Genomic DNA, 27,964 nt, shown 5'->3' with positions numbered 1-27,964 from the left:
TGCCATTTGGTCCTCGGTACAGGCAAGAAGTGTCATTTCCTCTCTATATGATCTCATCCAGATTGCTCCTAGAACTATATCTGAATAGGAAAAGAGATACTGTGCAGCCCAGCGTGCTACGGCTTAGTGAAAGGCGTTGCTTAATAAATGGTGTCAGCTGTGCGGGTGCAGGGAAGCCAGGACAGTGGTGAGCGGCACCAGGGCGCCTGAGCAGCGGGCTGAGCAGGGGGCTGGGGGCTCGGAGAAGGGGTGATGGATGGAGCCTGCGAGGCTCCTACCGAGAGCAGGAATGGATGAGCTGGTGGCCTGCAGAAAGGGCTCGGGCTGCGGGGCTCAGTGAGCTGGAGGCGAGGTTTTGTGTTGGCACTGGGGGAGTAGGTCAGCAGCAAGAACCACACCGCCCTGCTGCTGCCTCCTGCCTCGGGAAGGGCTGAAAACTTACCAAAAGCAGTGACAGCCGAGTGGGAAGGCTTGTGCAATGCTGGTAACGAGTTCTGCTGTGGCATTGTGTGTGTGATGTTTCCAAGCAGGAGGTGAAAGCCACTGTGCTTAATGCTGTGTGTGCAGGTAGCAAGAGACATCATCCATCCTGAGAAGTTCAGTCTAAGTGAAGCTTACATCCTTCAATGCTCAATAATAGCTTTAGATTCATTGCAGCCAGTGATACGCTTGAGACCCGAGCTGGTGGCACAAAAACTCTCTAGAAATTGATGTATTTTGTGCTGGGGCACTGCCGGAGCTAGCACGTCCTGAGTAGGACCATGGTGCCTGGCCACGTCGATGCAGCTCCTCCAGATAAAGGCTTCGGCTTTTGTCCAGCTAGCATGGGGCCTGGGCAGAGGGCATGCAATCTGCTGGCAGTGCCTGCAGGACGTGGAGCCAGGACAAGCGCCTGCTGGGTGCCTTCATCTCATGCTGAGCAGTGGCACTGCGGAGCCCCAGCTGGCTGCCACGCAGGTGCAAAGGCGTGCACGTGCCTGTGCTGTGCAGCAGGCTGCTGCCAGGAGCTGTTCCTTCGCTGTAATTTGCAGGGAACGTATTTGCAAGATCTGCAGCGAGACAGTGGGAGCTGCAACAGGCAGGACGTAGTGTGTATGTGCACTAGTAGTGCCTGTGTGCTTAGTTTTGAATGCTCTTGTGCAGTTCGCTCCCGTGGCCTTTGAAAACGGATCACAAAAAAAAGGGGATAGAAAGAATCTCACTGGAGGGCTGCTCCAAGCAGATGGTACCAGGGAACCACACCTGTGGTTCTGGGGCCTGAAGACATCCTCTGTGTGTTTTATTCCCGTGTGATACTGGCTTTCTTTCCTTATTTATTTATTTATTTATTTTTCTGGGTGTGACTTTAACCAAAACCCTTTGCTAATGCTGGAAAATGTCACGCCCACATCCAGAGAAGGGCTGTGCTGAGCTGACCACATCAGTTTAAATCCCCACCAGTTTCCATCAGGAAGCTTTGTCGCACACACCTGGGCTCGGCCCACTGCAGACCAGGTGCTCCCACACTACCGAGAAGCAGTCGTGTCCATTTCCCAGTCTCCTTGTGACTTTTTGAAGACCCTCAGACACAGCCCAGCACGTCACCCGTCTGCTGGACAGCAGGAAAAAGAGCTGTGCAGACGCTGCGTCAGGGGATGTTCAGGCTGGATATTAGGAAAAATGTCTTTACATTTTGGGTGGTCAGACGCTGGAACAGGCTTCCTAGCAAGGTGCCCTAAGCCTGTCGGTGTTCAGGAGACGTTTGGATAATGCCCTCAATAATGTGCTTAACTTTTATTAACTATTATGTAACTTTCATTAATGCTATTAATTAACTTCTGGTTAGCCCTGAAGTGGTCTGGCGGTGGGACTCGATGATCTCTGCAGGCCTCTTCCACCTGAGCTCTTCTGCTCTGTTTGCCGGTGAACTCAGCCCTTCCCTTCCCAGTGCAACAACTGAATGAGTTTTTAGGAAGCTGTCTGAAGTCAAATAGTAATCACAATGAGGTTATTTTGCTATCGATGTGATCTCTGAAATACCCTTCCAGGATTTTCTCTGCTTTCAGTGTTTCTTGCTATGTTTTTTCCTGCCTTATGGTGAACTCGAGTCTTTCTCAGCACTGCCCTGGAGCAGTGAGGTGTCTACATGCTGATCTGATGTAGGCTGCACGCGGTGACTAGACAGAGAAATGCCAAATAAACAGCCAGGGAGGCTTGTGAGGGACATCTGCGAGGTGGCAGGTGGCTGCTGGTGGCGTTGTGTGGCACCTCCACTGGTGTAACTGGGCACTTGTTGGCCCGGCGAGCCCCGCAGCCCTTTCCCCTTTTTCTGGAAGGCCGTGCTTGGGTTTGCAGTGTTTTTGCAGCTCACCTAACTGCAATACCATCAGGTTAAGGGAAAAGAAAAGCCGTGTTTGTTGGTTTATGGTTTCCAGGTCCTCCATCTTCTGGAGCAGGTAGGGAGGGGAAGGGAGAGGGGATTGTGACCGGAGCAATCCATCACGCTGTGGCTCGGGCACCGTCATCGCTGGGTGGCAGTGAGCTATGAACGGGGCTTTAATATTTTTCTACTCTCTTGTGCAGGAGCAGAGACAGATCTTCCTTGCAATAAACTGTCATCGTTCCGTGGGAGCTGATGGCCTATCAGCCTTTCTGTGTTGTCTCTGGGTGCTGTGAGTAATGGTGCGGCGGCAGGAGGGTGCTGGGCAGGAGGTGCACAGCAAGGTCCAGAGTCATCCTCACCGCTGGATACTTAAGAGCAGGAGGCTGAGCTCTAGTTGCTGAGGTTCCTCTTGTGAGTTCATGGTTGAGCTGTGGAGAAAAGCACGTTGAGCTGTACAAAGCCACAGCTGTTCCCCAAGAAGCGGGGTCCTTCCCTGCCTGCTCCGCGTGGCATCGGATGACTGCCCCGGCCTGCTGCCAGATGGCAGGAGCCGAGGAAGGAAACCCTCAGGCTGCTTCCTCCCAACCTGCACATACGTTCCCACTGCTGCACAACTCTTTAAATCAAATATTTGCTGCATGTTTGGCCTATGATTCACGTTACCTTCATGGTCAACTGAGCTCTGACAGGTGCTGGTCAGCCATGCAGAAGGGCTTCTCGTGGTCCTCTTAATTTTGGTAGGGTAGGTTGTTGTGTTGGATGGGGTTGTGAAGAGAGCTGAGGTTGGAGGCTGTGTGAATGGATGTACCCATCAGTGGCAGGGACAGGAGCTGCTGGAGCCTCCAGAAACACCACGTGGGTGTTGGGCAGCCAGCCTCCTGCTGCCAGGGAAGAGGTTGATGAGTTACATCAGACCTTATCTACAGCCATGCAGTGCTTCGGGAGGATTTTTACCCCATTCAGGGTGAATATTACACTGTCGTTCAGTTTGCAAGTAGGTGGAGGAGAAAATTATGTTCGTGGTGCTGAGGGTTGAACAGTAGATCTGATTGTTCAGCTGGGTCTCGTTCCTCGCCTGTCTCTAAATGTGGGTGGTTCGAGCTTTCCCCTGTTTGGCCTGTCTCTGCTGCAGCGTGATGGCATCTGCTCAAACGCCACCCTCTTCAGCCATCCCACAATTCAAGATTGCTGATGCCTGCTGCTAAAATATAAGCTGCCTCCTTTCCTCTAATCTTCTTCGCCCCCTGAAGCTGCCCCTATCTCCAGCTTTCATCCAAACCCAGACAAAACCTTCTACAAGGTCTTAAGCAGCCTTGGGAATGTTCCTCCAGGTGATTTTCATTTCCACTTGCCTCTGCTCTTCTCCAATCTAACCAGGAGCTGAAGTTTCAAAATACCTTGAGGAAAAGCTATTTTTGTGGTTTTTCTACATGCTGCGGAGAAAGAAGTATGGAATGTTTCTTGAGGGCCTGGCTTTTGGGGGATTTTGTCTCATTTTCTAGATCTTGCGGCTTTAGATAAATTATCAAAATGTAGATGCTGAACTGAATCAGAGACAGTTTTGAAGTTTCCTGTCACTAATAATACTCTTGGGCATCAAACTTGGGATTGGTTTTTATTTATTTATTTTTCTTTTTGAAGCCTGTTTCTGGGTTACAGGTTTCTGTAACACCACGGGGTGGTCATGGCTTGAGGTGGCGGTGAGCACGGGGTGAGCAAGCAGCCTCAGCTCCGGTTGCAAGCAGCTGCCCCTCCAAGCCAGGGGACAGATGTCATTCAGAGGTGAGCTCAAGTCAGTCCCGGGCACATTCAAAGCTCCTAACCACAGCTAAGCCAGCTGTAACATCCGTGCCAAAACTTTTCTTTGATTTAAAACAAATTTAAAAAAATAATAATGAAATACAAATTTCTCTGGAATGTGTCTGCTGTTTTCTAAAGCCGTCCATGCTGTATCAGTAACTCGAAGCCGGGCCATCATGGCTGAACAAAACTATTTACATTTGAAAGCTTTTCAGCTGAAAATGTGTGTGTTTTGGAATTGAAAGTCCCTTTTTATGGCTTTCATTTTTATGGGAACACTGGAAAATTTCTGCTTTGGGAAGGACTATTCTGACTGGTAAGCGTTTTATTCTCAGAAGCCAGGTAGTATTTTCTCAAACAGACATTTCTACAATTTTTTTTTTCCTCTTTTTTTTGCTGCTCAGACCTTTTCCCACAACTTGCCTAACTCCCCTTGCAAACCAACAATGAGCAATGAGGCTTTGTGCTGCAGGCCTTGTCACCTGGCTCCCCATCCTGGGCCTGCTCAACTCATCCTGGATGGCACTCGGGACTGATTGCTGCCACAAAAATGCGAGTATTACATGGAAAGCTATTTGAAGGGTTATTTTTCAGGCCTGAGATACATGCCAGCACTTCATCCACCTGAGCCTAGCCTCAGCTGAGTGATAAGGTGCTGTGGGCAGGCCCCAGTGATTTTAATCTAAGCGGGCACGAAAAGATGAGAAGCCAAATGCCGAGTGGGTTTAATCATCTGACAAGTGCAATGAATAACCTTAAAGGTTTTCTATTCAGTCCCAGGAAGGAATTTCTGCATAGAAATAGGGTGATCAGCCATGGGCACGTATTCGCTGGCTGCCACGGCCGTGATGTGAGCAGGCAGTGGAGAAGTTCTGGCCATGTGTAAAGCTGTGAGGGGTGACAGATGATGAGTTGTTAAAGAGCTGCACAACTCGTCAGGCAAGGGAAGGTGCTTCCAGCATGAAGTGTGACTTCCCTGTCCCTGGAGTGGGCTGGGGACACGACTGCTCTCCAGGAATTGTGCGATTTCACGTGGCGGTGTTGCCGCATCCACACATCCACAGCCTGCCTTGCTCTCGACAAGCCAGGGGGACCTGTGCAGCGAAGGAAAGGCTCAAGGTGAGAAGGCAGAACCAGACTGCGCCCTGGTGCGGGGCGTTTGGGTCCTGGATCCGTTGCATTTCCCACACAGCTGAACTTCCAACGCAGAGCAGGGGGCGAGCTCAATTCCCAGGTGACTTCAGTAGTGTCACACAGCCTCATCTCCCAGCCTGAGCTGGACAGCGAGAGGCTTCCAGTTGTGCTGGAGGGGGGACTGGGATGGGACACGTCCTTGCAGCGGGAGGGCTCGGTTTCAGGAGGCTGGTGTGGGGAGGAGGGCTTGGGCATGGGGTTTGATGGGTGACGGTTCCTGCCTCCGCTCTCTTTTCACTGGGTTTAAGCTGTGTGCGCTGGGTCTGATGCAAGTGTGAAGGTGCGGCTTCAAATTTCTACCGAAGGTGTTGTTTTGATGCCGTTGACACAGCGGATCCTGCTCGCCTTGGATGCCAAGGCAATTTAGAAGTGGCTCCAGAGAAGGAGAGGTGAGCTTGTACGAGCTGGCTGCCAGCAAGGGGAGAACAGGCTCCAAGGCTGTGTTAAGCTTCTAGGGTCACAAATGATGCCAAATGCAGCAAGAAAATAGTATGTGATTAGCTGATGAGGTGGCATGGCTATTGCCTTGCGTTTGAATGCTCGATGTTTTAAGCTTAATGATGGTATTCTAATGTACACTTTCTGTGAAGGAAATATATTATTTGTGTATGCACCTCACAGCTTAAAATTTAGTGTGGGAAAGGTATTTCTTCTCTCCACCTCTGGATGGGTAGCTGTTTAATAATAATAGTTAGCATTAAAAGTTCATAACATTTTATCTTTAATAGCAAGACATTTACCTTTTACCTGGAACACACTGCTAAAATTGCACATTTCATACCCGAGTGCCATGCTGATGATGTTAGAAAATGCTGGCCTAGCTTGAACCAAATTATACACTTCTCCTCAAGCCTTTAGCTAGTTTCCTCTCCATCAGGGATGGCAAAAAGTAACAGAAACACAGGAGAAAGAGAAGAAAGAACAGATACAGACTTCAGAGGCAACATACAGTACGTAAGTTTGTGTGAAATACTGGTATTCAAGCTACAGCAGTTTAATGGATGTTAATTCGGTTTCTGTATTAACCCAGTAACTCGTTAGTGTTAATCAAATCTGTCTCATGTTGAGCTTCTACAGGTGTGGATGTGAGGAGCTCTGTGGGTGAGGGCGGTTGTCCCGGCACAGCGCTGCTCAGCAAGCACCTGCACCTCGGCCGGTGCTCAGCGTTTGGCAGACAATGCAAGGAAAGCTCGACCAGCGTGGTTTGTTGGAGCAGGAACTGCAGAAAATCTGAGCCACAAAAAGTTTAAGCCTCATGCTGATTCTTGATGGTGTGCAGGGATTTCCTGGTGGGGCATTTCAGGGGTGTTGTGTGAGCTGCCTCGGTGAAAGACCTTCACACAGCAGCATCAATGCTCTAAATCAATCCTCTAAATCCTGAGGAGGATGAAAAAATCTGAACTCTGATGGTGCCCTGGAGGCTGGGCTTGCATCCCCTGGCCTGGGGACCATGTCCCTGTCCAGAGCCGGGGAAAGGAAGACTGCCAGCGCGAGGCAGGCTCTGCCACCATGCAGTGGGATAGAAGGGTGGAAATGGCTTTATTTAAAAGATAAAGCACCTTGTCTAAATCCTAAAAAAATGGTTAAGTATGCTGCCAAACCTGTGCTGGCCATATTGAGCCTCGAAACCTGGCTGCAGCCATCCTGAACTGAGTTCCTCGAATGCCTCTCCTCGATGGCTGGGCTCGAGCATCCCTGTAAGGAGCCCGCGGGGCCGTGGATGCGCTGGGCTCTCCCTGCCTGAGCACAAAATGCTCCTCTTCACCCCCTCCCTGAGAACCAGCCGTCACTGCCTCTACGTGACAGGAGGAAAGTTTGTTTTAAAGAGCAATATTAATAATAATAGCAACATTAAAGTGTGTGGAAGGATTACAAAAGTAATTCTGAGATCTCACTCACTAATGCAGGCTATTAACAAAAGATAATCACCTTTAAGTCAGTCACCTTTAGCCCTGGAGTAAAATGGAGGCGCAATTATTCAATTCAGTACAAAAGACATTTAAATAGAGATGGATGAACCTCTGGCTCTCACGTCTTGCTTGGGAAGCCAGCCAGGGCCAGGTTCTAAGGGAGGAAAACGTGATATGAAAAGGGCAGCAATAAGTGAAAAACTCCTGGTGTTCTCTCCCTTTTTCCACCACACCCCAGATCATTCACCCTTTGGAGTGTGAAAAAGGGAAAGGGAGTAAAAAAAAAACAGGACAAACATGTTGGAAGGCAGCTCTTCGTGTAGCTTTTATGAGTAGCATTCGGAGGCTCTTATGCTCCAGGCTGCCCGAGTCAGAGTGCGTTTTTGCCGTCGCTCCGTGCCTGGGGAGCAGCCTGGGCATGGCCCCGGGGTTTATTTATGTGCCTAGGAAACCTTTCTCTGCTGAAAACTGAAGTCTCTTTTTTTGCTGCAAGTGCTTTGTAATCTCTTCCCTTGTGCTCTGAGCCCACTCTCTTCCCTGAAAGCAGCCTGTGGTTGCTGGAGCACAGGGCTTATTTTTGTAAGGTTGCTTCTGAGTGCTGCCTTGCTGGTTTTGTTGTTTAGAAGGGTCATAGGTGTATTAGAACGGGAAGGAGGAGAGAACGGGAACTCTGGAAGCTTGTGTGAGATTGCAGAAGTGCCTTTGAAAGCCTTTTGAGCTGCACAGATGAGCAGTTGGGGCTCTTGGAAATGCCACACTGACTTACCAGCTCAGCTGCATTCAGCATCCTCCTAAAACGCCCAGTGCTTTTTCTCCCCCCTGAAGCACTGGAGCCGAAGCATCCAAACACCATTGCCCTTGCCTCATCCCTGTGAGCGTCGTCGTTGCTGGCAGCAGGGAGCCAGGCACACAGCAGCTCCACAAGCCTCGCGGAGCATGGTTTGGGACGTCCGTGAGAGATCAGCAGGTATGAGGAATTACAAACAGGAACAAGTTTTTGGAAACAAAACTGAGAGTTGTCGAGAGAGGCGTCGTTAGTGGCTGCTAATCCACTGGGTGGGGAGAGGAGAAGCCCCAGTCCAGCCCAGTGCAGAGTGGAATAAATTCCCTGTCTCTGTTTTACGTCCTGTCTGTGCAAGCGAGGGGCCTCGTGTGCGCCTTCCTGCTCCGCTCCCGTGTGGCTCCGTCTGGATGGCTGCCTGCTTGGCTCTATAAACAACATGGTAGGAGCTCGGTGTGTGATTATCCTCAGAGATACAACCGCAGCGTTCACTCCAGTTGCTCGTTTTCCACTGCACAGCTCATGCACAGGCTTCTATGGTGTTGGCTTGCCTGGATCTAACCCGCATGGTTGGGCAGCCCCAAATCTTGGTTTGTAGGGTGCTGCTTCTGGGGGGCAGCCCGCTGTGTCCCAAGGCTCGTGTGGGAGCAGCAGCCTTAAAGGAAGACCTTTAAGGCTGTGGGAGGGCCCATGAACACTCACCAAGGGACTCTTCATGTCACAATGGGGGCTGTCACAAACAAGACCTCGCCCTGCAGTGGGGAGTGGGGAGCAGGGGGAGGCAGCGAGCTGCGAGCATCTCCTTCACCTCCGAGGGCAGTGCTGCCTTTGGGTTTCCTCCGTGTGTTTGGAGGCCTCTGGGTGAGACCGGAGGCTAGCGAGGGGTAAGGCTGCAGGCGGAGGGAGGCTGGGCTCTGTCTGCCTGCTGCACGGCTCCGTAAATCAGGGCGGGCTGTGCTGCCGCCGGGATTCCTGCGCCGTCTGGAAATTCTCCGTGCGTCCATCAGCACCTGCACCGTCGGGGAGGCTGAACCTCGGGCTCCGAGCGGAGAGGTAAACATTTCGGACCCCAACCCAGGATGACAATAACCAGAGCAGAAACCTTTCCGTCCCGTTGCAGGTCAAACCTGGTTTAGGCATTTCAACCCAGAATTTCTCTCCAGGGTTAATTGGAGAGAGCTGCCTGCTCGTGGCCCTTCACTTAGCCCCATAAAACCCTGCTCACGCACTCTGTCTCTGTCCACCCCCTCCTTCAGATTCACATTCGAGACCCTGGTGGAGAACATCTTGAAAAGGTAGACAAATTAGCCTTGTGAAAGCCAGACTAAATTGACAGTGTGTTTATTGCAGTGCTCTGGTGTTAACCCCTGCTGAGCTGTGCTGGGACAAGCTTCGTGCTCCAGCGATGCGTTGTGGCGGCGGTGGAGCAGATGGCACTGGTTTGTGCTGGGCACCGTGTTGGGGAGCCCTGCTGGTCCCTGGGGGTGGAGGAGCTGAACCAGTGCCTGGACGGCTGGTGTCAGCCTTCCTGCTGGGGGAACACCAAGGGCTGGAGGTCTGGGCAGAGCCTCGAGGGTGCATAGGGGCTGTTTGGGTACCACATCCCTGTTGAGACCAGTACGGGTTTGGGGAAGGAAGAAAGGTGAAACAGCTGCAAATCAACTCCTTGTGCTTTGTTCATCTGAAGCCCTGAGTAATTTGTGACTTCTGTTTCAGTTTCTGTCCATTAAAGCAGACCTTTTCCCATTGAAACTACTCACAGGTTCTTCATCAGCTCAGACAGGCACTCCTTCCCTTGTCAGATAGCCCCCTTTGGCTCAAACCTGATGCTGGGAACGGAGGAAGGAGGCTTCTCCCCTGCTTCTCAGCAGCACAGGGAGAGGAGAGCGACCCTGGGGAGCGCTGAGCCTGGCCCTGCTCTACCACCCACTCGCCCATGCAAGCACTGGGTGGGCATTCCCTGCCTCTCCGGGGCAGGTTTGTCCTTCAAGTTCCCGTTTGTTTTGTGGTGGATGAGCCAAAGGAGCTGCAGACTGAACAGGAGCCTAGGAGGAGTTTAGCTCTGCTGTATTCAGCTGAGCTGAATGAGATAAGCACATCCCGCATCGCTCACGTTTTAGTGGAGGAAAAAGTGTTTTCCCCTTCCAAACACCCTGGAAGAGTTGGGGCTGTGTCTGCCCTGTGCAAGGTGCAGACGGGTTGGTGTTAACAAGTCCTGGCCACTGCCTGCCCCTCCTGGTCTGGGAGCCTGGACTGTTTTTAAACCTGCTCAGGGCTGGCTCACAGCATTCATTCTTTCCCATGACAGATTGAGCATCACCAACTGCTGGTGACCAAAACACCATGAATCAAGGCCTCAGCTCAAGAGGCAGCTTAGAAGAAAAAGTTAAAAAAATATTAACGCTGAACTTTTTGTTCTGCTTTTGTTAGCCGTACAATTCTTGTTTTCAAGCCTTCCTCTGCAACCACAACATTTAAAAGAGCATTTAAAAAAAATCAGAACTGAGATACTCCTTAAAATCACATGTTTCCAGACACCGGGGACTCGAGAGTAGAGCTGCAGATATAATCCTGAGATTTGGCAGTGCTCTTTGTATCATATTAAGTGATGGTCTACAGCACTCGTTAATTACTGCGGGCTGAAAAACAATTCTGCCTCCCGACAGAGGTCTTCTGCTCATTCTCAGCATAGAAGTTTTTCCAGTTCTCGTGGGTCAGAGGGAAATATCACTTTCTAAAAGGCGTAGGTACAAAATTATGCAGTGAGGTAACCTTCTGAGTTGGGATTTAACAGTGTTTTTATACTTCAACGGAATAAAGCAGCATCGATTTTATTCAAAGAGAGAAATTTGAGCATATTGGACTGAAATGATCTCCCTTCAAAGCTATTTCTGAATAATCGTGCAGGTAATTTTGTATTTCTAAGCTCCCGTGTCTAATCCAAAGCCTCTTGAAGGCCAGCAGAGGAGGGTGGGCTGCCGCTTGGAGCAGGCGGCAGGGGCAGCGATCTGGGCTTTACGGACAGACACATCCAGGATCGATCAGCCCTTCCCCTGCCAAACCCGGGCTTTGTGCAGGTGCCCGGGAGGTGTGGCGTTCCCTGGCAGCTCTCCACATGCAGCAAGGTAAAGCTGGGCTCTGCTCCTTCCCCAGCCAGCTCCCAGCCTCCAAACCCTGTGTGTTTTATGAGCATCCTCCACCTGCTCCTGGCCTGGCTCCGCATTTCCAGGGATCTGCACTTGCCAACCTTCGTAGCTGAGCATCGGTCCCTGCCCGTAGTTTGTTGCCTTCTGCTTTTAGGCAGCACCTGAGGGAGCAGCAAGCTCAAAGCAAAGGCAAGAAGCCTTTTGGTCCCAGGGCTGATGCACTGGGGGAGCATCAGAGGCCACCTCTGCTCCCCTGGATCATCCCTGGAGCTTTTATCGCTGGAGAAGCAGCAGCGGCAGCTCACTGCGGTGCTGGGGGTGCACATGGGGTGAGCCCCTTTGAAAAAGTTGCAGAAAAAAGGCTGATTTTCTCGAACGGGGCTGGGATGAGAGCTGGGGACCTGTCCCCGTTCATCGTTCCTGCCCTTGTGCCCTGGCAGCGGGCGGGTTCGGGGCTTTGTCTCTGAGCGCTGAGCTCCAGCAAGCTGCCGCACAAACACAAACATCAAAGCGCTGGCATGTGTGCTTTCTGAAGCAGCTTTCTAGGTTTTACTGGGCTATAAAATACGGCGACGAGGATATAAAAACAAAGCTGTGATGGACTTAGCAGAGAGCCAAAGCAAGCGGGGAGAGAAATGATGAAAATGAGAAAAAGGGTTATGAGCAAGGAATGATGTATCAGCTCCGTGTCAGGAGGAACAGATTTTGGAATAGCTGTGAAGAGCATAAAACTGGTTTAGTCGTTAAGGGAAAAAAAAAAAAAGAAAAAAAAAGAGAAAAAAAAGGAAAGGAGAAAAAAGCCTGATAAAAATGAATAAAGGAGGGAACTTCAAAGCATAAATTTCCTGACTGCATGACACTGATGTTTTGAACAGTTGTTCTGTGTGAGATAGCAGCAGTGATTTTAATGAACTTTAAAGAGCAGTATAAATAGGAACAAACAATGAAAGGCGATCGCATTAGCACACAGCTAGGCAGTGAGCTAATTGCCTGAACAGGATTTAAATGGCAGGTTATTATTTTTTTATTTATGTGTATAAACCTATTTTTCTATTTGAGCTTAAGAAAATAGAATGAAATAAACTCGAGCATCTCAATTTGGATTTTCAAGGGAACCAAATGCAGGCTTTATTTCCGTGAAGTTCTTGAGCTGCTGAGCCAAAGGGCAGCGAAATGGGTGCAGCAGAGAAAGGGGAAGTCTTTTGTCAGCCTATAAGGGGGTGGGTGGGAAGAAGAATTTATTTTAGTTTGATGCACAAGCTCTCTCTGATGTTTCAAATGGATTTCACAGTGCAGCTGCACAGGGACTCGGAGGATCAGAACCATCAGAAATGGGAAAGAACAGGGCACCTTGTAGCTGCACTGGGTCACCTTATTCTCACCGTGGGCTACAGCAGTTTTTCTTATGCTTTGGATTTTCAGATTAGAGCATTTGTTTGTACTCGGTCCTGCTTCTTGCTTTTCTGCGTGCTGCAGCACAGGGCTGGATGCAGCCGGCAGTGGTTGTGCAGCAGGGCCTTCATGGAGCCACGCTTGCTTTGCTGGGGAACCACTGTATTTGAAGGGTACAGGAAGACGTTTGTGGGGTCAAATAGTGAGCCCCAGAATACCAGTTTCTGGTTCCTGGCCTGACTGGCATCTTTTTTTGGTATGTTCAAAATCTACTGTGATTAACGGGACAATCTGCAAACGCAGCAAAATCCCGTATAAAGCTTGCAGGAACTCTGTTGTGATAACATGGCTGTAGGAGACACGAGATAATATCATCAATGCCTCCTTTCCTTGCTTGATACACTCACCTGTAAGAAATTCAGCTGTGCCATGGATTGGATTCACTTTCAGGCCACACATTTCTGGTTGAACCTCTCTCACCTCTTCTGTGCTTGGCGGACAAAGCCACTGCTGTGGTCTGTGCAGCTGGGCAAAGGGAGCCAGCCCTGCATGTCTGCTATGTGGAAAGCCTCCCGACCTGTATAATAAGTGGGTTGTCTTGTTAGAGAAATTTGTGGTCCTTCAAGAACTGCTAAGGAAGTTAATTAAAAATTCTAATCTCTAATTGGGTACATGACTGGAAAGCCAATGTCCCGTGTACCAGAGGGGTAGAGTAATACAAATTCAGATTGCAATCACTGCTTTCTAATTCCCATCCTCACTTCCCCCGCGAAGACTTCAACGTTGTGACCCACCTCAGGCATTAATGAGCTCATCAGCTCTCCCCGAGGCCCATCATCACCCCGCTGCGTATGAACCAGATTGTGTCAGAACGGGGAAGGAACTCGTACACCGCGGCCACCGCTCGCAGCGCCGCGCGTCGCCCCGCAGTGCAGCCAGCCTGCCCTTCACGTGCCACCTCTGCCTGGGAGAGGTACTTGCCATGCAGGGTGTTGCTGGGCTGACCTGACCCCCTGTGATCCTTAGATTATTTGCCAAAGCACCGCAGCAGAAGGAGGAATTGTCTCACTGATACGGGGAGAGCCCAGCCTGGCCCTGTCAGCTCTCCCCACCACCCCCATCGGCGCTCTGCTCATCAGGTTAAAGAGCAACGTGGGTTCAGATCCCCCCACCAAACCCAGCCTTCGTTGGAAAGGTGATTAATCCTCACTCGACTCCCTCCTTGTTTTAAATTAAAATTATGGGGCAGTCTGCATGCTTCTTCTCTGTTCTGCCTCGCCGCAATGGGACTGGCCCAGGACGGGCATTTCTGAGCTGCTCAGGTGGCCACAGATTAGCACAATTACATTAAGGGGTCTGGGTTAAGAAAAGAGGGAACGGGGGAAGAAAAAAGCAGGAGCAGGGTAGAGGGAGAAGGGAGAAATGCTTCAGTATGTTCCCTTGCAGCCAGAAGCAGCTTGCCCTTTGCACTCCATTAGCTCCTTTGCCTGCCTTATTTCCAGAGCCCATCGACTCCGAGACAACAAGGAGCCCTCCAAAGTGCACACAGGGTTGGAGAAACGAGCTGGCTTAACGCAGAAGGGAGGGAGGCCCCCCAGTTTTGCCAACTTGTAGAAGGCAGCCTCAACTGAGTGCTTGCTGGAGGTTGCCGAGGGTTCAGGGAATGTGAAGGCTCCGGCGGTGCAGTTTGCAGAGCTTTAACGGGCCGGGCTGTGCATTTTGGCTGGCTGCACGGCGCTTTCCTGAGCCAGGTGCTTCGACTTCTTTAGTGCCAGACTCCTGATCCAGTCAATGGGGCTGACTTTTGGGAAGTGTCTGGCCTTGCCTGGCTTCAAGCTGTTGATTCCCCTCTGAATGTTTCGGGAGGGTCACAGAGGATGGGGACATCGCGGATTCCTCTGGGGACCTGAGCCTGGGCACGCTTTTGCCTGTGGAGCCTGGCAGCTCCCTGCTGTGGGTCCTTGTTCCAGCCCATGCTGCACCTCAGTGCTTGTGCCCTGGGTTTTCTCATTCGTGCCAGCAGCGAGGATCAGTCTGATACAGGTTTATTCACAAGGACTGAACACCTTTCCTCCATGTGCCTGCCTGGTGGTGCTTAGCCTTTGCTCTTACCTGATCTTGGTGCCAGTGTAGCTCCTAGCTCCCTCTTCAAAGCTCCCTAGCTCTTGCCTCTCCTGTATTAGCAGGGCACAAAGGGATTTTTACGCTGAGCTGAGGGGCAGCGAGTTGCAGCCGAGTGGTTTGTACCAGGAGCTCCCATCCACCCTGTGCTGGCCGTGCTGTCCTGCTCTGCGCCCAGCTGGGGAAGGGCCAGCTCCATGCACTGAAGTTTCTGCAAGCGGAGGCATTTCTGAGCCTCTGCAAACTCTGACTTTACAAAAGCTTGTAAATTTGCCCACATTTTCTCAAGGACAACCGCAGGGATACCCCCAATAAAATGCCTGCTCCGAAGTGTGAAAGGAGGTGAGGAATTTTTAAGGGAAATGTTGCTCAAACAGTTTAACTTAGCTGGAGAACGTTATTTTTGTTTCTGTCCTCATCTCAGAAAGGGGCAGGTCATTTGAGATATAAATTAAAGAAAAAATGTTGCTGGAGTCAGGTTATTCACCTGTAAAATCCCATCTCAAATCGTTAAAGTTTGGCAAAGTTGTGTAACCAAGTGAGAGCAAAAAGCATTCAGCAGCTTTAAAACTTGATAGTGTATTGCAAATATTCACAGGCAATTACATCAAAATAACAAGTTTCAAAGATATTAAGAAAATTTATGATTGAAACAGGCCAGAACTTAAGTCCTTGACTTGTAAACATACATGATTGCCTTTCTTTTCATGGTCACCCACTATTTTTTTCAGATACCCCATCAGAATATTGTCAGCTATTCCAGGGTTAGACGTGGCCAGCCTGGGTGAAGGATGTGCTATCGGATGTTTGTGCTGCTCCTAGAAACAGTCAATCGTTCACTGACTGTAGTATCTTGGGACTCTTTATCAGAAATGTAATAAGCCAGGTATATGGCAAAATTCAAAACATATTTGGTTTGGACCTCTGAGATCTGGAGCTCTGCTATTCACTGCCAAGGCAAAGCTGTCCCAAAATTGACCTGAAGAAACTCTGCGCATTCTGGTGAAGTCATGGAGGTTCAGAAGATCAGAGGTGACAAGTTTTCATTTGCTAAATGGCCTGGGCTTTCCTCCCTTCCTCCCCTTCCTCTCCTCTCCCCAACCAAAAAAAAAAAAAAAGCAAACTGAAATGAATACTGAACCTAATGAATTCTGAACTACTTCATTGTTTCTTGCTCTTTTTTTTATTCCTTTCCACTCATTATGATCCTTTTTGTCCCATGAAAACTGGGTCTGTTCCATTGGTCAAAACAAAGCAATTCTGCATTATTTTGACAGCAAAAACATAATAATGAAGTGAACTGAAATCAGATTTTCTTCAGTGGATTACCAAGAGGCAAATTTAAAATGATATTACAAATAATACCTCATAATTACAATGGGAATGATGAGCACCCTTAATCATGCCTCGCAGATATGTTTGTTAATAAGAAAGCAATGTAGAGCAGTGTTGTGACATTTTTCTTATTATTTTTAATGTAGTCTTCGGTTTTCAGGCCAGATTTTAAGATGGAGCAAGTAGCCTTCATTGCCTCCAATACAAATAGGCTGCTTTACCCTGGCCAAGTCTCTGACTTTGTTTTGCTTTAAAAAAAGCTCTTTATGCCCCAGAAGTCTTGCAGTGGGGAAGGAGAAGCGGATCTGCAGAATTCTGGTTCATTTCAATTAAAACTCCGTGCATTAATCATATGTTTGACACACTAAATGTTTCCAATTAACATCCAGCTTAAAACCACATGTGCTCCTGCCCGTGTTCAAACGATCGAGCTGCACAGGTAACCTCAGGAAAACCATTAACAGATGGCAGGGCATGGCCGCACCAGAAATCAGGCGAGGTTTTTGTCTGTGTCAGGCAAAGCAGAAGCCCGAGTAGCAGCTGTGACCGAAGGCTGCTGGCAGGGCCCTGTCCTGGCGCTCTGGGGACAGCCGACTGCATCCCGATGGGCATGAGGGCCACCGTGGACCTCTCCCCTTGCCTGGATGCTTGGCTGGAGGAGGGGTGCACGTGGCCAACACGGCTTGAACTGCTGCATTGGCCAGCCCTGAGTTTTCTGGGAGGATGGGAGGTGTTACAGTAGCCTGCAATGGGATGAGTGACATCAGCAAGGGTGGATTTGTGAACATTTTATTGGAAGCTGCCAAAAGTTTCCCTCTCTCTGCTTTCTAAAATAGAGTTTGCTTGCAGTCAGGCTCGTAGCTTTGCTGGGCATTGCCTCCTCCAGTAGCAAAGTCTGCCTTGCATCCTTTTAATGCTTTTAGTGCTGTTCCTGGAACTGCAGCGTCTGGGGAAAAGCATTTGAAAATTGCACATCATTAGCATGCTGAAGAGGAGGTAATGTATGTAAAGCATTTGACCTCCCTCTGGCTCCTGTGGCTGGGACAAATTCTGATCTCATTTGCAGCAACGCAAATCCAGAGTATCTACATTAAGCACATTAAGTTTAGTGGAGTTACTCTGAATTTATACTACCGCACCTGGTAAATGGAAGATGTCACTAACAGCCTTTTTGTGACCCAAGGGAAGGAAGTAATGAAGGCAACCTGCAAACGCAAGGATGAAAACAGTTCCCGACAACAGGACTTTTGCAGGGGTGTGAAATTTATTGGGAGCTGCTGCGTGCTCAGCATTTTTTAAAACCAGCTCACGTTTTTTGGTGCTTAAGCATGGAATTAGGAGCCTTACTCTAGGCATCGAGTTTTTAAAACATGTCAAAGGCTACCTGGGGCCTACCTGGAGGAGATTATGGATTGACAGAGCGGTCTGAAAAAAATTACAGTATGGGGAAGGGTGAATTCTTCACTTCTCATTTCCCCTCCTTTTTCCAAGAAGGAAGAAAAGAGGATGGAGAAGAGTTTAAAAAGAAAACCAGAAAAAGAGGAGGGAATGAAAACTAAAGCCAGTTTCACGCAAAATTAGTTGGAGGAATTAAATATCCCACAAAATAACGATTGCCACATTTTTTATTCTCTCCCTGGATGAGTAAAACACCCGTGAAACATCCACCATGCATTTCCGCTTGGCTAATCCCCCTCATACACACTCCAAATCCAATATCACCGACTATTCTCGGTGTTAAAGAGTCGTTTTACTTTTTCCAAATACATGGAAAATTCAAAACATCTGGGAACGAAGGGTTTCTTTGTGTGCGAGTCCGAGTCCCAGCGAACTGGGGAGCCTGGCGGTGGACCCGGTGCAGGGAGCCGATGAACGCGGCGGGGGAGCCGGGCGCGGTGCTGGATGCACCTCGGAGCCACTTGTTGCTTCCTCACTTTTCCGTGGGAGAGGACGAACTGTGCTGTGCCAGCTTTCTCAGAAGAAACATGCTCGGTCTGTTGCCTGCACGTGGTGGATGTTAATATGTAGATGATCGGCTGTGAAAATATTTCAGGTTTCAGTACGGGCCCTTATCATTAGGAGCGCTGTGGGGAAGGAGCTGGGGGTCCTGGTGGATGACAGGTAGGCTGTGAGCCAGCAGGGTGCCCTGGTGGCCAAGAAGGCCAATGGGATCGTGGGGTGCATTAAAAGGAGCGTGGCCAGCAGGTGAGGGAGGTGATCCTCCCACTCTACTCTGCTCACCTGGAGTACTGTGACCAGTTCTGGGCTCCCCGGTACAAGAAAGACAGGGATCTCCTGGAAAGAGTCCAGTGGAGGGCCACAAAGATGATCCAGGGCCTGGAGCATCTTCCTTATGAGGAAAGGCTGAGAGACCTGGGTCTGTTCAGCCTGGAGAAGACAAGACTGAGAGGGGATCTAATCGATGTTTGTAAATACCTGAGGTGTGTGAGACAGAGGGATTTGGCCAACCTCTTTTCAGTGGTTTGTGGGGACAGGACAAGGGGCAATGGTCAAAAAATGGAGCCCAGGAAGCTCCGCACCAACATGTGAAAGAACTTGGTGAGGGTGACGGAGTACTGGGACAGGCTGCCCAGGGAGGCTGTGGAGTCTCCTTCTCTGGAGATATTCGAGGCCTGTCTGGATGCCTACCTGTGCAGCCTGCTCTAGGGAACCTGCTTTGGCAGGGGGGTTGGACCCGATGATCTCTTGAGGTCCCTACTGACCCCTACAATTCTGTGATTCCGTGATCATCCATGCAGAGAGGCAAGAAGAGACCTGTGGCTCCTGGGCAGGGTTTGTCCATCCCGCTGGATCCCAGCCAACTCATGGAGAGGACGAGGGAAGAGCTGCTGAGTGGGGTGGTGGGGCAGAGGCAGCTCCTCTCTCTTCGTGGGGTCCCTCTGGCTTGGGCCCAGACGGCCGGACACATGCAGATCCTTAACCACGTCCCTGGGCAGCCCTGCCTCTGCCAGGCACACATGGAGTGGCATAAGAAATTGGCTTTTAATTTGTGATGGGAGGATGTGGTTCCTCATCTCCTAAGGTGGATGCCCGAAATAAGCAGATATCAGTCCTTAAAGTGCCCATTTTTCAGTTTCATGGCTCTGTTTTCTTCCAGGTGGTGCCAGTGGCTCAGGGCTGTGTGTTGCTTTTCTCTTCTGCTTGTCATCCTGGGGGGTTTGGTGTCGGGGCAGGCTGACACCTACACTCCCTCTGCATGCTGTCTCATTCCACAGGTGCGTAACGCCCCACGTTTGTTGTTACTAGACTTAATTTGAACAAAAACCCCACAGATTGGATCTTCCTCACAGGACCCAGTTATCACGTAGTTTTAACTCACAAAGCAGTAAGCTTTCTTGGGACTCTTAGAAAATCCATACTGTGCCTTACCATTTGGTAAGTTGGGAACATGCACTGGGATTTTCATGTGTTTTTCATTCTTTTTCTCATGCATTTTTCATTCTTGCTTTCTCTGCAGGAGGAAGTCTGTAGCGGGTGAAAATCAGAGGTTACATTTATGAGGAGGCTCTGCAGCTCTGCCTGCGTTTCCTTGCAGTGGCCGCAGGTAAGAAGGGTCCAGCTGAAAGCGATGCAGGTGTGGGGAGAGAAAAGGGGGGTGACTGAAAATAATTCCTGAGTGCAAATATAGAAATGGTTCACACTGAGCAGCACGATTCTGTGTCCCATGGGATGCCTCGCCATGGGCTAGTGGAGCACTCTTTGGCATGTACAGTGATGGGAGAAGCTGACCCCATGAAGGAGGGAAATCGCATTAATTTGCAATAATCAAGTGTATGAAAATTAGTAGGCGTTTATTGTACAAGTGTTGTTTGACTGAATTTCCTCTACAAGTGAACTCGACAAGCCTGAAAGACAGTATTACACAGAAGTGCTTCTGTTTGCTCCCTGCGCAGCTATTTGCAGCAGCTGCCAGAGACCTGCCTAGCTCTGGGCATGGCTAAATTTCTTCCACGTGCTGGTTTGTCAGGTCTCATACTGCGAGACGTGTCAGGAACCAGTGGCTGCCCACTGGAGAAGGGGCTTGGTGGCTTCTGTGTGCCGTCAATGGGCATTTAATGTAATGCTCAGAGAACTGAGGTGTGTCTAGGCTGGCCCTCCTGTGACCAGTCCTTTGTATTTTTTTACCAGGTTGATGTAATGCAACTCCCACTCCCTAATTCATTGAGACGGTCACGTTTCCTTACAAAGAAACAAAAGAAAACAGTCAGTAGAGCTGAATAAAGGACAATTTACCAACAGCCTTCTAATGTTTAGCTGTTCCATCCCAGGGGTCTGGAGCAGATCTATAACACCGAGCCTGTGGGCTCTTAAAAGAGGAGAGAAAGTTCTTCATCGGAAGGTGGGGCTGTCTGCTGCCCCAGGGGCATGGCTGAGGACCCGGCCTCATTAACAACTACCTGCCTGTGACAAACAGGGAACAACTCTGCAGGTTGGAGACAGATACAGGCCAGGCTGTACCTGCAGGCTCTGTAATTTTAGGAACTGAATTTATCACCAGATGTTTTAATGCAAGCTGTGTAAGGAAGAAGCAAGTCTGAGATCTTGGAACGGGTTGCCCAGGGAGGTGGTGGGGTCACCATCCTGGGGTGTTCAAGGAAAGGTTGGATGTGGTGCTTGGGAACATGGTTTAGTGGTGACATTTTTGGTAGGGGATGGTTGGACCAGATGGTCTTGGAGGGCTTTTCCAACCTTTATGATTCTAGGATTCTGTGATTCTAGGATTTTATGATCTTGCTGCACTGCTGCCAGGAGGTCCCAAGTTACTTCTGAGCTTCTGTGAAAGCCTCAGCCACCAGGACTTGGTTTAAGCAGTTACATGAAGGAAGTCATTGGCTCTTTCCTACCTGTGCCTGGCCCAAACTCACAAAGGAGGATGAAGAGGTGGGTGATTGTGACTTTTTATTCTCTCTCCCTTTTTGTACTCCGTGTGGATTAGCCTGGGTTAGACAAAGTGGCACGAGGGACCGAGCCTCTCCCTGCATGCAGAAGGCATTGTTAGGAGGGGCTCCAACACTGACTAGCAGCAGACTGAAGAGGCTGAGCTTCTGCTGATACCCAATTAGCTGATTATCCCAAAGGGAATTGGAAATGAAGGTTATCTTTCAACTTGTGATGAGCTTCCAAATAAATATTCAACATGCATTTAATAAGACAGTTTTATGCATTATTTAAGTATCAGTTGATGGGTAGGAGACAAAACACTAGTGATGCTGAGGTCTGAAAGGCAAGGGCAGAAATCTGGTGAATGAGTCATTAAAGGAGATTTGTATCACTCATTTTACTAGATTATTATTTATACAGTAATCATGAAGAGAATGTTAGCAAGAGTTCATTTCTGCCTTTTGGTTGTTTTGGGGATCTTTTGTTTTTGTTTTTGAAGCACGAGATAAGGAAGGATACAAAACGAATGAGAGGATTAGGGAAAAAAGGATGTCAAGACACGGGTGGTCCAGTCTCCAGCTGGGGCAAGATTAGCTCTCCTTAAAACACCCACTGAAGTCCATGGCACCAGGGAGTAACTTTGTCCCTTGGTGAGGTTTTGTACCTGCTTCAGAGAGAGCAACTAGTTCGTGTCAGGGGCTAAATTTCTTTCCTTGAACTAAGAGGGTTTGTTCTCCTTTTGATCTCACTTCTGGCCCATTTCAGGATGGACTTTTCTGGGGGCAAGAACCCTCTCTGAGATGTGAAGTTGCTATTGAAGGATAGTTGAGCTCCACGTGCCCAGTGGGCATTTTTAATGCTGTAGAGACTCAAGGGAAGTCTTGACTGTTACCTCGTTCAACCTCTTGCTGGGTTGATCTTCCAAGGTTCAGAGCAATAATGTGCCCAGTTCATGCCAGAGGAATCTGGAGCGTGCAGCCCCAAGGTCTGGTCTCTGTTAGGGAGGATCCAGTGAGCAACAAATTGAGTGTAGTCACTGGAAACCTTCATAACAGTTCTTCATTTTCTCAGGACTAGGAAGGACGTGGATGGAGTTCAATGGAGATTTATGCCAGGTTCCCCCCTGTGGTACTGGGCCCCCATGGGCACGGTGCTGGGCTGGCAGCTCCCTGCCTTCTTGTAACCTTCCCTGGGATCTAGGCTAGAAGCTGCTTTGAGCCATCCCACCGTAGTCATTCTTGTATGGGCAGAGGTATAAATGACTCTAAAACATCCTGATCCCTATATACAGCCTGTGCAACCCCCAAATCCCCAAATAGGGCAATTCAGAATCCAGCCCCAAACCTGACAGCAGTGCCTATTTTTAACCCATACTTTTCCCTTCCTAATATTTTCACTCCTCCAGGTTCCCTGAAACCTTTGTCCCATTCCTGCCAGAAACACAGGACTGGGGCAGTGCCATTGAATCTCCTTTGGTGTGATAACCGAGAGCAGAATGAGTACTGGGATACACCACTTGGTTAATTAAATAAACCAGCGACCTCTGAGCCAGGAGTGAAAACAAGAAGGAAAGGAGGAGAGTGGGTTTTCTCCCCGCCACACCTCTGCTCTCCGGTGCTTTGGTCCTTCAGCTGCTCAGCAGGGCTGATCTCCTCGCGGCAGCTTGGGGTAGGCTCTGTTTTCCCTAACACCCAGTGGTATTCCAAATATTATTTTTTGCATTTCTTTTACTTAAAGAAAAGGTGCTAAAATAAAAACAGTGCTAAAATAAAAACACAGGGTCTGTCCTGATTTGTGGTACTTCCTTTTTCAGCTCTCTCTGTTAACAAATTTATTAATCTAGTTGGGATTATTTGTCTTTCCTCTTATAAAATGCCTTTCCTCCAAAAGGAAAAACTGCCAATGTATTATTAAAGGAAGGTCAAATCCCAGTGCCCTTTTCCCTGTTGATTCAGTGTTTGGAAAGGAAACTTAACGGGTATTTTTTTTTTTAAAGGACGCTGTTGAGAAATAAGAACTGGAGTTCAATTTGCCTTTTGCTTTTAATTTTCCACTTTTCCTTCTCTCTTTCATTCAGTAGAACATGACCTATTTTCTGTATATACGTGGTTTCCCAGCCTGGTTTCTCTAGTACTGAGTATTTGCACTTGCTATACTTTTAAGAAAGATTGCATCTCCGTTATAATTGAAAAAAATCACTTGTTTTATTAGAAATATAAACAATCGTTAAATGTTTTCACTGATTTTTATGGAGATTTGTTTTAAGCACAGCCTTCATTTTGCATCTATTATTTTGATGCTCCCTTTAATTTAGTGCACACGGCCATGCTTCTTAATATCTTTAAAAGATCTCAAGCGTATCAAAAAGGTAGATTTTTCAAAAGAGCTCAGCACTAGATCTCTGAATAATTGATTTTTTTACTTTTGGTTGTTAAACTAAAAAATGTTTCTTTCTGATCATGCTAAGAGGAAGATTATTTAGCAATATAAATAGAATACCCTAAATGTTTAGTTTGATTCATTTTTGCTTCAACTGCATACTCTAAAACCATTTAAAACCCTCTTTAAAAATTAAATGTTGATGATTTTTTGAAACAGATGTACTTAGGAAGGAGAACTAAACATTTCAAAACATCTTCAAAATGTTGAGTAGCAACATTATTTCTTTTCCCAGATAAACGCATTTTTTCTGCCTTAAAGAAGCCCTGGCCTCACTCTTACCATACAGTAGCTGCTATGGGATGGCTCCTTCCCTAGTTCCTGTAGGCTCCCTAAAAATCAGCACAGAAAAAGGGACGCTTCTGCAAGGTGATTCAACCCTCCTACCTTTTTCTAATAGCTATAGGGGTAGCACTCCTAAATTACGTTCTTTGATGTGTTTAAGGTCAGAGGGGACAAACCTGAACCCGTGGATGTAGTAGGTTAAGTGCCACATATATTGTGAAATGCTTCAACAGGCTCCCCTGCAAGTTTGGGTTGTAAAGCCGTTGTGATATACTGCAGAAGCATTGCAAAATGGTGGGGTTCATAAGCGAAGGGCATTAACATCCTGAGCGATATGCAGATTAGTCTATATTAGCAACCACATTCATTTCGAAGAGGTTGATGAGCCAGCCTAGGAGATTCCTCTGCGGAGCGAGCGTTGCACCAGTGACCTTGGTGGGGGCAGGAGAGGTCATGCTGTGAAATATGTCCTACTGCTAAGGGCTCTCAGTGCACCTAAGGTGATACAGGTATATATTAAAACCAATGCTTCATTACAGTCTGAGCAGGGTTATTCCATCCTTCTTACCTCAATGCCTTTTGTTGTTTCCCCTGGGCACCCTAAAATAGCGTTGTGTTTGGTGCAGGCAGTTTAGGAGGGGGCGAACTGATTCTTTTAGGGAATATTTAGCCCTGAGGATACTCCAAGGCACTATGGAAAGTATTTAAACCCAAGGTGTCGTATTTTTATCGCGGGATCTTTGTGTAAGTGTCTGAAAAATGCGAGCTTGCTGCTTATTTTGGGAGGAGGGCTAACAGTGTTTTTGTTATCTCTGAGCATGCTAAGCTGAGTCAGTGCAATGTAATTAATGAGGCCATCTCCCATTAGAGGACGGTGGTAGGAGCTATTGCTAATTACTTTGCAGGCATCAAAGAAACAGTGCTGAAAGAGGAACTCTCAGTGCCCAGAAGATGGTGTAGGAAGATGCTGATTCTTCGCAGGTGGCCGGCTGGAGCATCTCCTGCTCCCGGTGCTGCTGTGGAAACTGCGCTTTGCTGGTGACTGAGCGAGCACAAAGCGAACACAAAGCCAGCAGCTGAAGCCACGGCCACCTGCATGGATGTGGGACCCAAAGGACTTCAGTCGCTCAAGGAGCAGATAGGTGCTCACCCCAATATAACCTCCCTCCACTGCCAGTGTTTCCTTCAAAGGGTACCTGGGCTGTGGGAGCAGCTTTTGCCATTCACAGAACCTGGGCTCAAGCCTTTGCTCCAAAGTAAAGATGTGTTTGGTGGGCAGGTTTGTTCTTTGTGAGGGAGACAGAGTGGTCAGCATTGATAACCTTATCCAGAATGTGCTGGGATGGCACTGAACACAGATTGGTACTGGCTTCCCTCCATGTCAAATGGAGGAGAAAACTCTACGGTTCTGTAAACTTTCCCATAATTGAGCTTATGAATAGAGTGGCCTGGAAGAGACTCTTTATTATTCCCTCATCCATTTGTTCAGAGATATGGATATATTAGTGCCGGAAACATCTAAGGCCTTATCTGGCCTGACCTTTCGAAGAGCAGACTATAAAATTTTGTCCATTAACCTCACCACTGAGCCCACTAACTCACTGCTGGCTAAAACATTTCTGCCATTCTTGGTCTGAGGAGAACACGTGGTGGATAATCCACCATTTCCCTTAATCGTTTCTTTTAATGGCCAGACTGTCTCTCCGTTTAAAGCAGTAATGATCCCTGCTGCTCCTGCAATGTTGCTGACTCACGGCTTGCTGGAGTTTGTGGTGTGCGTGCAGGAAGGCTGGGATGAAGTGGGGAGGTGGCTGTAGGTTAGGAGGGAGGTGACACGGAGGATTTGGGTAGAGGGACACAGTATCTGGGGAGAGTGAGGTCTAAGGTTCAGGTCTCAGGAGGCTGGCTGTGTTTTGATGGTAGCCATAAGTGCTGGGGTTTAGGGGGTGTTTGCTTTGGGTGTTGGCAGAGCTGGATGGGATCTCAGATGAATTGCTGGGGCCCACAGAGGACGTCTGCTTGCTGCTTCTTCTGTGCATGGCTCCAGGGCTGAATCAGCAGCTCCCTGCCGGGTTGCCTTGGTCAAACCAGATGAAAAACTCCAGTGTTCCCCCATGCCCTGTCTGTCTGCAGCACTTTTCCATCTTTGTTATCACAAGCCCTAAATTCACTCTCAAAATCACTCAGCTCCTTGTTTGTCTGCTTGCTTAGGTTCCATAATTACAGCTGCTGCTGAGAGAGCAAAGCCTGCTCCTGGAGACCACCGGCACAGCCCGCGGGGAGCATCGAGCCCCCTCTGTGTTGGGATGTGCTTGCCATGGGGAAGCAGTGTGAGTTGAGGGGTAGCTCTGCCTTTCTCCGGACTGAACAAATACAGCAAGGCACAGCCTGCTCCCCGCTTCTGTAGCGCTGCCTTCACAAGCAAGCAGCAGCCTGCTGGATCCAGCAAGGTGAGCAATATTTTACTGGGGAAAAACTGGGGGCAAGTGTTGTGACAGGCAGCCTGGCAGCTGGAGTTTGCCTCCTGAGCGGCTTTGGATTGACCATCTCTGTTTGCAGAAAGCATTTTTTCAGGGCTTGTCATTTTTAAGGGCATTGATTTTAACATATTTTCTTTGGACAGAGGCTCAACAGTGGAGGAATTGGCTCCAGAAAGGAACAGCATCGGCTGGAATGCTTTGACTGGAAACTCTGCTTGTCAACGGTACCTGGAGCGGGGTTTGTTGATAAAATCCCTTCCTTGGATCCCTCCCCTGCATGTACCTAATGAATGAGCCATTTGTTTGCAGAGTTGTCGCCTTCCCTATGGACAGGTGCCATTTTCAGTGAAACCATCTCAAACAGCACGTGCGACTCATGGAAGTTACACAGCACCAGGGCAGAGAACAGACTTGCAGGCTGATGAATCCCTAGCATCAGGAAATGTTTGCAACTGCTCGTGAAAGCCTCTGAGGAGCTCTGGAGCCTGTGCTTCCCTTCCTCCTGACACGTGCAGTTTGTGCAGGTAGGTGTTGGCAGCTGGCGTGGTTCCACTGGGGGATGCTGGCTGGCAAAGGACAAAGCTCATGACCTTATAAATGGCACGTGATGGCTTTTGTTTTCTTCTTGAATACATGCTGAAGGATACCTCAACTGTAATGGGGTGAGCAAAGGTCTGGAGCTACAGGCGCAGGCAGGCTTCAGGAGCTCGGCCTGTTTGGCTCACTGAAGAGAAAGTTCAGAAGCAATGTGATCGTGGTAGGTAATTCCCTGCACCAGGAGAGAATTTCGGATGTGTTACAGGATGGAAGTTGAACTCAGGTTGGAAAGAAGACAACCGGGGAATAACATGGTAATTACCCAGTGGAGCGGCTGACCAAGGCAAGGGGGAAGCTCGTTCTGGCTTGGATGCCTCACCTTGAACCTGGAGATCCTCCTGGAAGGGACGCTCTAGTTCAGCCATGTGTGAGCTGGATAATGTTAGCACTGGTGGGAAAAAGAAACTGAAAAAAATATATATATGGTGTCCTGGATCTTTTCACATACTGGGCAGCTTTCCCTTGTGTTACTGAGCTCGCTGCACAAATAGTTATTTCACCACTGAAAGGCAGTAGCTGCTCTGGGCTCCACACCTTTATAAAGGTGCTTTAATTGTGATGCAGAGGACTAGATCTTCAGACTTAAATGGGGAACGCTGCTTACCCATCACAAGGGCAATTCAGAATGCTTCAGTTTGATGCTATAAGTAGACACATTCAGCCTTTCCCCAACAAGTTACAGAATAGCTGTGGGAAGTACAGATATCTGAGGTAGTTGGCCAACTCGGAAATCGTTAAAGAAAGTGTGTTCATGCTAAACAGAAAACTTGCTGCTTTTTTTATACTGGATAAAAATATAATACTGGGGCAACTGAAATCTTTCACTTTTCCTAAAAACAATTCAGGGGTTATTTCTGACATACATTCAACCATTTTTCTTTACAATATCAGTTTTTAGACAAGGAAACAAAAATGTCGCTTTGAAACAAAGCAGTGGAAAGTCTGGTTCTGAAAACTGGCAAAGCGGTCTGGCTGTCAGCTCGGTGCCAGGGATCACCTTCTCTCTCCCCCAGCTGTCTGTACAGTGAAGGCTGCTTACGGCTGTTGATAAAGATGTCAGCACATCCAAGGCAGCGCTGTTCCCCAGGGGATTGATGCCGTGGTTTATGCTGCACACATTGCAAGGCTGTAGCAGAACTCGGGGAGCACAGGCAGCATTGTGTGGCTGTGCAGGTACCATCACTGCACCCCGTGGTTGTATCTGTACCTTCTTGGTGTCA

General features: G+C 48.7%; 1 protein-coding gene across 2 annotated transcripts in view; it reads left to right on the top strand.

Moving 5' to 3' along the window:
• The window catches only part of LOC311420789 (uncharacterized protein), a 177,451-nt gene that overhangs the window by 94,879 nt on the left and 54,608 nt on the right, over positions 1–27,964 (top strand). The window contains exons 4-13 of one of the 2 annotated variants that reach the window (XM_084492030.1): positions 19,160–19,277; positions 19,520–19,606; positions 20,782–20,943; positions 22,349–22,611; positions 23,618–23,751; positions 24,573–24,809; positions 25,879–26,117; positions 26,291–26,371; positions 26,457–26,671; positions 26,950–26,998. In XM_084492030.1, the coding sequence (XP_084348156.1) occupies positions 19,160–19,240 (81 nt within the window). In that variant the 3' untranslated portion in view covers positions 19,241–19,277; positions 19,520–19,606; positions 20,782–20,943; ... (5 more) ...; positions 26,457–26,671; positions 26,950–26,998. Of the gene's footprint in view, positions 1–15,437; positions 15,795–19,159; positions 19,278–19,519; positions 19,607–20,781; positions 20,944–22,348; positions 22,612–23,617; positions 23,752–24,572; positions 24,810–25,878; positions 26,118–26,290; positions 26,372–26,456; positions 26,672–26,949; positions 26,999–27,964 lie in introns of those variants that run through there. The other variant, XM_084492031.1, reaches the window with a different exon arrangement.

Source organism: Aythya ferina (genome assembly GCF_964211825.1).
Source record: "Aythya ferina genome assembly, chromosome: 18".
NCBI classification, from domain to species: Eukaryota; Metazoa; Chordata; class Aves; order Anseriformes; family Anatidae; genus Aythya; species Aythya ferina.
Note: the sequence above shows the minus strand (reverse complement) of the source record. Positions and strands in the feature narration are given on the sequence as shown.